General features: G+C 36.6%; 1 protein-coding gene across 1 annotated transcript in view; it reads right to left on the bottom strand.

Moving 5' to 3' along the window:
• Positions 1–234: 234 nt before the first annotated feature.
• Positions 235–10,553, bottom strand: part of LOC118977175 (sodium/hydrogen exchanger 9B1-like) — a 63,634-nt gene continuing 53,315 nt past the window's right edge. The window contains 5 exon segments of the mRNA XM_037031965.1: positions 235–409; positions 412–574; positions 2,492–2,628; positions 3,187–3,295; positions 6,477–6,626. Of these exon segments, the coding sequence (XP_036887860.1) occupies positions 360–409; positions 412–574; positions 2,492–2,628; positions 3,187–3,295; positions 6,477–6,626 (609 nt within the window). The 3' untranslated portion in view covers positions 235–359.

Below are 10,553 nucleotides of genomic sequence, written 5' to 3'. Positions count from 1 at the left end.
CTGATGTGGTCAGTGAGAGGCCTCTGAAGTTCAGAGGGTGAGCTGAGCCAAAAGCAACTGAAAAAAGTACTTAGTTTGCATCAGGACAGCCATATAGCCTGGTCGATTACTGTAAACTTTCCTAGGGTATTTAGAGATGAATTTTTGTTCTTGAAATGTGCAAATGCTAAGAGGACATTCTATTTTGTATTGTTTTACTAAATTAACTTTGCAATAAAAATCATAGAAAAGTTCTGTAGTCAAATCACGTATTTATTAAATCCTTGGTTCTATGTATTCTTCACATATTTGTACCTTTTTTCTCTCATGTTAGATAATTCAGTTTAAAGAAAAGCAGGCAGGTGATGATAAATGAACTTTTAAGGACGTTCTGATCTTGTGAATTCCAGTTTTATGTTGCTTGGATCACATGGCGTTTAAGTAATTTGGGCCCCAGGATGTCAATAATTAGCGCTCCGTTTGGAGCTGTGATTAAGATGGCTAAGAATGCCACTGTCATCACATCCTTCGAATACGCCGCCAGGTAGGGTGCGCTGGTCCTTGCAGTTTCTAGCGCCAGAGGACCTAATACAGCCTGCATTTGGGTAGGGGTGGGTGAGGGAAGAGGAAACATAACGACAAATGTTACACAAAGTTAGCATTTAATAAAAGCAATAAACAAACCCTGGTACTAGCGAGCGATTTGCAATAGGTGTGCTGCAAGAATTTTTAAAACATGCAATACCTGACTATTTACATTTAGTCAGGGGCACTGACCTATTTTCTCTTAGATTGTCAAATTTAAAAATGACAACAGCCAACACAATAGCAGTCTGGTGTGAATGAATCAAAATTACAACTATTTTTGTCAGATCCACAAAATATATAATATATGCATATATTTGGTGTGCCACAGAATTTCAGTAATTAGTGTATGTGGGCCATGAAATGAAAAAGGTTGAAAATAGCTGTACTAGCCTGTTAGAAAAGAGGCATGAGTTAAAGTGCCAGAGGATTTTCATGAATTATTCACTAATTCTCTATTCCTTTTTTAAAAATATTTTATTTATTTATTTTTAGAGAGAGGGGAAGGGAAGGAGAAAGAGTGGGAGAGAAACATCAATGTGTGGTTGCTTCTCATGTGTCCCCTACTGGGGACCTGGCCTGCAACCCAGGCATGTGCCCTGACTGGGAATCGAACCAGTGACCCTTTGCTTCACAGGCCGGTGCTCAATCCACTGAGCTACACCAGCCAGGGCTAATTTTCTATTCTTCCTAGCAAATATATCTGGAGGAAGAGCAAAATAGTGACATATCAGCATGCAGACATTTGGGGGCTGACTTTGCATTTTTGTCATCTCAGCTTTCCCCTGTTTAAATGTATATATGTATTTGAGTGCTTGCATTACTCTCAGAACCTCAAGCTTTTATTGAAGCAGCGTGTTGCTTATTTGCTGTTACCAACCACTTGGGTCTTGGCTGTAACAAGACAATGCAAAAACACTCAAGTTTCATATGGTTCACTAGGATTTTGGTAATCATCTTCTTGTTCTTCCTACTTGGGAGACAGTGTGATACAGTAAAACCGACATGGAGTTTGGAATCTACAAACTGGACACTGAAATTATTACTAACTTACCTAAGGTTATAGGCAAATAACATGGTACTCAAAACAAGTTGTCCAGCCCCAGAGGCCTGCTCTCTAACCATGACACAGAGAATTTTGTTGAATGGAAGCTCAGAAGCTTTTGTTTTGGAATAACAATGGAGAAAAGAATCTCAGGGAATCAAGACATTATGCTGCCAGGTGAAAGAGTCTGCCAATAAGTAATAATACCTTTTTTTAGTAGGAGGGAATGTCATTGAATTAGAGGACAAAACTATGTCCTTCACACATTCATTCTTGTAAGCATGCAATGGTTATTTGCTGTGTACTTCTTGCTTCATGGGGACTGTGCTAAATGCTAGGAAAAACAATGGGGAAAAACCACGAAGATGGTTCCTATCCTTTTCTTGTGACGTAATGGGAAGAGTCAGTCAGTAGTCACTCTATTAGATGTATTAGTCATACGTATAATAGTTATACAAAATAAGTGTGTAATTAATACTAAAGTATGTGTATTCATGTGTGGTGGAGTAGGGGAAAGGGGTAGAAAAGATATATTTTAAAATGAATCAATGTGTCTCTCCTTTAAAATCAAAATATTCAGCTCTACAATATTTAGCAAAATACAAAGATTCCAATTTTCACATATGTTCTTATTTTATATTTTGGGAAAACAGAAAAATGTTTTTGTAAGTACTTATCATAAAAATTATACTTTTGAATTTCAGAAGAATCAATTTTAAAACTGAGGTCTTAAAAGCTTATATAAATTTTAATGAGGAGTTGTGATCAAGCACTTTACAAGTAAGGCTAATAACCCATTTTTTGTGATTGGGCAAACATTTGCCATTTAGAATTTTTAAAAATCAACAGTAAAATTATTAGAATTACTTAATATGTTCTTACCTGCACTGTAGCTTTGGGCATCCATGATAGAGCAATAAATATTTTCTCCTTAAGATTAAAACCAGCAAAAGACATCAATAGAAATGTACAAGAAATCCGAACCAATAACGCCAAACTCATGGTGGCGACACAAGTGCCTACAAGCAGACAGAAGCAAATGCGAGTCACGCGCGGTCCTCGGGGAGGAGTGACTCTTCATGTCTGGAGATACAATTTGTGAGAGTGTTGAAAACATTTTGAGGCTATTGCCTCTTTCTGCCTTTATTTTTTAAGTAAAAATAACAATCATAAAGATGCAAACATGATTGAGACCTTGATGTAAAGTGCAAGAGATTATTGATGGTGGATGTACCGTGAAAAATATAATAAATTCTATTTAATTCTGAGCTCACAGACTTTGAACTTTCACTATAAATAAAAGCATTCAAAGGGTGCCCATAGTAGCTAACATTTCTGCTCAGAAAAGAATGCCAATCTCCACTTCCTCAGGTCCCTCACGGAGGGGAGATAATGGTCTGTCTTTGGTAACAAAGCACACACAGGAGCAAGAAAAGCAAATGTATGTTAATGTCTCAATGCGAGTGTCTGGAGAAGGTCCTTGTGGCATTCAAAGACATACTGTAAATAAAAATTATTCATAATTTTCTTAAATATTTCCAACTCTTAACATTTTTCATGCCTGTAATCATTCTTACCAATAGCATTTGATTTAAGAGATGCAACAGATACCTCCAATCCAACCAAACCAAAAAGAAGGGGTTGAAAAACATCCCATGCAGTTGTAATGATTTTTTGGACTCTAATCTGTTGAAAGGAGTAATACATTTTTAGTTATTGTGGCATGTAAAAGTAACTGCATTTCAGAAAATTAAAGTCTATTTTAATGCATAAAATTAAGATATTTTATTTGTAGGAGAAATGTTAAAACAATAAAAATTAAAAGTTGGTTAATTCTTTTACTCAAACACTTAGGTAGAATTTGACTAAAAGAAATCCACAAAGCTATAAAATAAAAATATTTGGTAATTTTTTCATGAAATAAGGCCTTTGGAGACATGTTCTGATGGCTAAGCAAGAAGCCTAGCTTTTGTGAGGAAACAGAAGAAAGGCAGAACTGCAGCGTGCCCGACAAGAGCGCGCTCAAGGTCAGGCAAACGCCCCACTAACAATCACTTCGGAACCCAGTCCTGTGGAAGTGAACCCCGATAGTCTTCAACCACTGGGAAAACAATGGCTAGTCTGTTAGGCTGTTTTGCAGGAACCCATTTTGAAAACTTCAACGTTATTTTTTTCCTTAAAACCAAACCTAAACATACAGATTCTCTCTGGTTGCCCGCCCAGCTTCCCCTTCTGGAAACAAATCTCTCCCAGCACCACTTCCCACTGACCTGGCTACAACAGCAAAGCCCCTGTGGACAGAGCAATGCTCTGGCTCTTGTCCAGGAATTTGGATGAAGAGGTTTTAGCTTAACGTGGGTTTATCTATTTAAATGGAAGATACATACAACTTTGATATCCTTTGTTTGGGGCATAAATTACCTTTATAACTATTCCTTTCATGTCTGGGTTTTCTGATTGCCATTTATAAAAGTGAAGTTTAAAAGAGGGAAGAACAAAGAAAAATCAGTATTGTTTTCCTTGTTATAGCACAGTATTCTACTTGTTATTTTCTTTTTTTAAAATATTATTTATTTATTTATCTTTAGAGGGGAAGGGAAGGAGAGACGGAGAGAAATATCAATGTACGGTTGCCTCTTGTGTGTCCCCTGCTGCGGGCTGGCCTGCAACCCAGGCATGTGCCCTGACTGGGAATTGAACCGCGATCGTGTGGTTCACAGGTCCACGCTCAATCCACTGAGCTACACCAGCCAGGTCTCTACTTGTTATTTTCAATCCTTAAAGTCTAATTTTTTTACTGTTTGGTTTTCTTTATCGTATAAAGAGATAATTCTAGTGGTTTTAAATTTATATGTAGTTATAATTTAATAACCATTTAATTCCATTTTTAATCTGATTTTATTGGAATACTAAACAAAAGCCAGTATAGTTTTGGGTAGGGAACATCTCAAGCTGATTCTAAAATTTATCTAAGAAAGAATATGGGCAGGAAAGCCAAGAAATACTTTTAAAATAAGTGAGAGAAAATCTTCTATGTAAAACTATGAGTTATGGTTTAAGATAGACTTAATGTAGAATACCTACAGGAATAGATAAGTAAGATTAGATTTCAGAAATGACCTTAGATATATGGGAGGGTGTAGGTCATGTTAAAAGGGGCACTTAAAGGTCACTTAATAATTAATGGTAAGTCAATAAAAATTTTGGCCAAATTGACTATTTAATTTATATATTTTTATATGTGTGTGTATATGTATGTATATACATATGCACATCTATGAATACATATATAAACACACACACATACACATCCTTATCTCAGACAGAGCATTCACAGAAATAAATTCCAGATGGATTAAAGAGCTAAATACAAAAACAAAACAAAAACTACTCAAGTTTTACATGATAATATAGAAGATATTACAATGTTTATAATCTTATAGTCTTGAGTAAAAAATCTTTCTGAAATAAGATACTAAATCCAAAATAAAAAAGGAAAAATTGACTGGTTTGCCTACAGGAAATTTTACTTCTAGACAAAAGGCATCATAAACAGAATTATCACAATGCTATTGACTCTGTTCCGTGTGCTACACTTTACATCACTGTGACTTATTTATGTTATAATGGATGTTTGTGGCTCTTACTGTCTCTCACCCTTTTCACCCATTCCCTCACCCCTCTCCCCTCTGGCAACCATCAGCTTGTTCTCTATATCTATGAATCTGTTTTTGTTTTACCTTGTTTGTTTTGTTGTTTATTTTCATTTTAGAAAAGGTTTTATTTATTTGTTTTTAGTGAGAGAGGAAGGGACGGTGAAAGAGAGGGAGAGGAACATCTATCTGTGTGAAGGAGAAACACCCACCGGTTGCCTCTCATATGCACCCTGACCAGGGACAGAACCCGTGACCCAGGCGTACACCCTGACTGGGAATTGAACCCACAGCAAGATGACGCCCAACCAACCGAGCCTGGGCTGCTCAGGGCTGTTTTGTTTTTATATTACACATATAAGTAAAAGAATACAGTATTCGTCTTTCTCTGTATGACTGATTTCACTTAGCTAAGTATCCTCTACCTACATCCATGTTGTTGCAAATGGCAAGATTTTGTTTTTGTTTTTTATGGCTGAGTAATATTTCATAAACAATGGTATATAGTTTTTACTCACTGAGGGGCTGAAGTATTAGGGAATATCCTACACTGTTGGTAGTAAATAGTGTAAATAAATAAAAACTTTTGAATGGATAATTTGGCAGTACCCAAAGTATGAAATAGAAACATAACATTTCTAGATTCAGCAATTCCATTTCTAGAAATATATTCCATCAGAAGAGCCGTACATTTGCAAAGAGACACATGAACAGGACCGTTCATGGCAGCATTGTTAGTAATAACAAAAAATAAAAGTGATCTAAATGTCTACAAATAGGGGACTGATTAGAGGGAATGATTAACTCGGGAAAGGGGCATTAGATATCCGGGAGTGGTGGGGAAAAGGAGACTTTTACAATTGGGTCTACAGAGACCTTCTGTATTGTTTAACCTTTTAAGAGCATGTTTTCATGTATTAATTGCATAACTAAAATTCCATTAAGAAAATAATTAAATCAATAAAATTATATAATCATACTTCATAAAACTTGGGGAAAATTAGGCCTGATGTGATAACTGAGCTCCTCATTGTGTTTCTGTGCATGTTCAGGTCCTTGCCCTGAATGCTCTATTCTCTACCGATTTGTACACTTCCTCAAAGATACGAACTTCTAGAGTATCTTCGAACTAGAATGATATTTCCTAATTGTCCATTTCAATGTAAACAATGCAGTGATTCTATTACTAAAACTGGTGTGTGACAAACATTTACCTTTCCGTTGGACCACTTCATTCCTCCAATGACCGTCAGCATCAGTGTGCACAGCCCCCCGGCTCCGTGTATGCCGAGGTGAGTGCTGCCTAGGACGGCAGTGAGACACATACTCAGAACGAGGGCTGCTCTCTTCAGTGGAAGATTAGTCTACGTAAATTTTGACAAAATTAATTTATATTAAGTATATAATACACTATTTACATTGCTTATTATTTATTATTAACCTTGGATACCATGTCTCTATATGTTATTTTAAACAATGTCTAAAAATTTGGATTTCTTCCTAACTAAATATTTTAGTGGACTTTGTAATAAGTGATGACATTTGTAATTATTAAGATTATCTGCCACATCTCTGATACTAACATCAGTAAAGTGGTTAAAATATTTTAACTTGTCAGAGGAATGGTATTGTGAGATATTCCTTTGATCTCTCTCCTTGAAGTTTGAACAGCTATGATTCAACAAAAGATTCCCTGCTTGACCTACAAACATGCCTGCGAGATCAGTGTATTGAGACATCTAAGATGGGCAGGTGGGAACAAATAGGGGATGTGAGAAGGGAAAAGGGCTGAGACAGCTCTGAACATGGTCCTGCAGTGGGGGTGAGGGAGTGGGCATCTCACTGCGGAACCCAGCCTGGAGAGGGGAAGAATCTGGTTGTGGCCGGCTCTCCCCTCAGCTGGGATGAGCAAAGAGGTTCAGTGGGCAGGCCTGCAGGAATGGGTAGTGCCAGCTGCAGCTGCACACAGGGACCTGGGCAAAAACACAGCGAGGGGGTGTTGCAACATTCCAGACAGGGAAACAAAGCCACGGAGACCTCTTGCCTCATAGCCTCCCACAGGTTGCCTCCCTTCACCCTTGGTGTTGGGTTTCAGAGCACATTTTCTGCAAACCTGGCAACTGGTACTACAGAATTGTCTTTTTCCCCAGAGCAAATGGTGCATTCTATGACCAGTCCCTGGGTTGGTGCGTGGAGGGACCCCATGAGATTTGACATTGCCATTGCCAGGAGGGCAAAACAAAGAAGCTGACTGCTTCCCCCAGTGCCTCCACCACCTAACCCCTAAACATCACAGCTACACTGACAGTAGTGTCTGGCTGTGGAGGACAGCACTGGGATTTCACAGAGCTAAAAACTTATGACTCAGCACCACCTATTGGAAAAAAATATGAAGATTTCTTATCAACCTACTTGAGGAATGCTAGATTCATAGACAGAGAAGGAATCCATCAAATGCTATGAATAACCAAGGTAGGAAGGCAGCTAGAAAAGCAAATTTTAAAATCTCCAGAAAACAAACTTAGAGACATGAAAATATGTGACATAAATGACAGAAAATTCAAGATTGCTGTTCTGAAAATACTCAGTGAGATGTGAGAAAATACAGACAGACAATTTAGTCTGCGCTCAGAGAACCAATGAACAAAAGAAGTATTTACTAAAGAGATTGACACTTTACAAAGCAAACAAACAGAAATTTTGGACATGTAGAATTCTTAAAAGAGATCAAGAATGAATTAGTGAGCATAGGGAATAGAGCTGACCAGATAGAGAAACAGATTAGTGATATCAAAGATAGAAGTCTAGAAATAATGCAGAGTGAAGGAGAGACTTGAGCATTTAAAAAAATGAAATAACTCTACAAAAACTATCTGACTCCATCAGAAAAAACAATATGAAAATAATAGGCATACCAGAAGAAGAAGAGAGAAATAAGGGAATGGAGAGCCTATTCATACAAATAGTTGATGAGAACTTCCCAAACCCATGGAAAAAACCAGCCCTTGAATCCAAGAAGCAAACAGAACAACTAGTTACCTCAACACAAAGAGGTCTTCTCTAAGGCATATTGTATTAGAACTGTCAAATATTAATGACGAAGAAACAATTCACAAGGCAACATGGGAAAAGAAGAAAGTAATCTATAAAGGAAAGCCCATCAGGTTATCATAGGACTTCTCAGCAGAAACTCTATAAGCCAGAAGAGAGTGGAACCAAATATTCAAACTACTGAAAGAAATTACCCAAGAAATATATGTCCAGCAAAGTTATTCTTTAAATATGAAGGAGAAATAAAGATGTTTCCAGACCAGAAGCTGAGGGAATTTAATACTAGAAGACATTTATGGCAGGAAATACTCAAGGAGGTTTTTCTTCTTGAAACAAAAAGCAAAGGTCACAAAACTATGAGTAAGATCACCAACAAACATATAGCATAAACAGGGGTAATCTGTGATAACAAAAGCATAAAAGGGGAGGGGCAACGACCTTAATTTACAAAGGAGGATGGAGATCAGATGCATTTAAAAAGAAAAGGATATATATATGAAAATTGTATATATGAAATTTTTTTCATAAATGTAGTGGTAATCACATGGAAGACCTCCTCCAAAACAGCGATACATATTTAAAAAAAGAGGAAACAGAGAAAAGAAGTGTGGAATAGTATCAAAGATAACAGAATGAATCACAAAGGAAAAAAACCAATGGATGCACAGAGCTACCAGGAAACAAAAGATAAAATGGCTATAGGAAATCCTCATACATAAGTAATCACCCTTAATGTAAATGGACTGAATTTACCAATAAAGAGGCACTGAGTAGCAGATTGAATGAAAAAACACAAGTCAATCATCTGCTGCCTTCAGGAGACGTAAAGTGAAAAAGTTAGACTCAAAGCGAAAGGGTGAAAAATGATTCTCCAAGCAAATAGCACCCACAGAAAAGAAGGTGTAACCATACTTACATCTGGCAAAATAGATTTCAAGATAACAGTGGTAACAAGTAAAAAAGATGGACATTTTATAATGATAAAGGGGACATTATATCAAGAAGACATAAGTCTTCTTAATATACATGCTGTCTGCCCCGGCTGGGTGCCTCAGTTGGTTGGAACATTGTCCCATGCACCAAAAAGGTTGTGGGTTTGATTTCCAGTCACGGCACATTCCTAGTTTGTGGGTTTGGTCCCCAGTTGGGGTGTATATGGGAGGCAATCAACCCATGTTTCTATGTCATATTGATGTTTCTCTTTCTCTCTCTCTCCCTTCCTCTCCCTCTAAAATCAATAAACATATCCTCAGGTGAGGATTAAATATATATACATGTATGCATGTACATGTATGTATATATATGTACATGTATATATATATACACACACTCAATCGGATCACTGAAATATATAAAGCAACTAGTATCAGAACTAAAGAGAGAAACAGACAAAAACACAATTATAGTTGGTGACCTTAGTAGTTCATCCAGAGCCCTAAATAGATCATCCAAACAGAAGAAAAATCAATAAAGAAATATTGGCCTTAAATGATACAGTAGGCCAAATGAAAATAATTGACATCTACGGAGCCGTTCATCCCAGAATATCATATAACATAATACATTCTTCTCCAGTGCACATGGAACACCTCAAGGATAGAACATATGTTGGGTCACAAAACTAACATCAACAAATTCTCTGACCACAATGTTTGAAATTAGAAATTAACTGCATAAAAGACGTAAAGAAACTGCAAATAAATAGAGACCAAACAACATATTACTAAAAAAAGACTGGGTCAAAAAAGAAATAAAAGGCGAGACCAAACATACATAGAGACAAATGAGAATGACAATACAACATATCAAAACTTCTGGGATACAGCAAAAGCACTAATAAGAAAGTTTATATTTTTACAGGCTTATTTCAAGAAACAAGAGAAATCCCAAGTAAACAACCTAACATTGCATCTTAAGGAACTAGAAAAGGAAGATCAAAAGCATCCCAAAGTCAGCAGAAGAAAGAAAATAATAAAAATTAAAGGAGAATTGAATGAAATAGAGAACAAGAGACTATACAAAAAATTAATATAACAAGAAGCTGATTATTTGAAAAAATAATAAAATTGACACACCCTGGCTAGACCCACTAAAGAAAAAAAGAGATAAAAACTCATAGATAAAAACTCATATAAAAATCATAAATGAAAGAGGGTAAGTGAAGACATGACAGTTATAAAAGGATCATACTAGAATACCATGAAAGATTGCATGGCACCAAATGCAATAACCTAGAAGAA

The sequence above is a fragment of the Sturnira hondurensis genome, unplaced genomic scaffold (genome assembly GCF_014824575.4).
Source record: "Sturnira hondurensis isolate 20B ecotype Veracruz unplaced genomic scaffold, ASM1482457v3 Scaffold0021214, whole genome shotgun sequence".
Taxonomy (NCBI): domain Eukaryota; kingdom Metazoa; phylum Chordata; class Mammalia; order Chiroptera; family Phyllostomidae; genus Sturnira; species Sturnira hondurensis.
The sequence above is the reverse complement of the archived record's forward strand: the minus strand, read 5'-3'. Positions and strand labels throughout refer to the sequence as shown.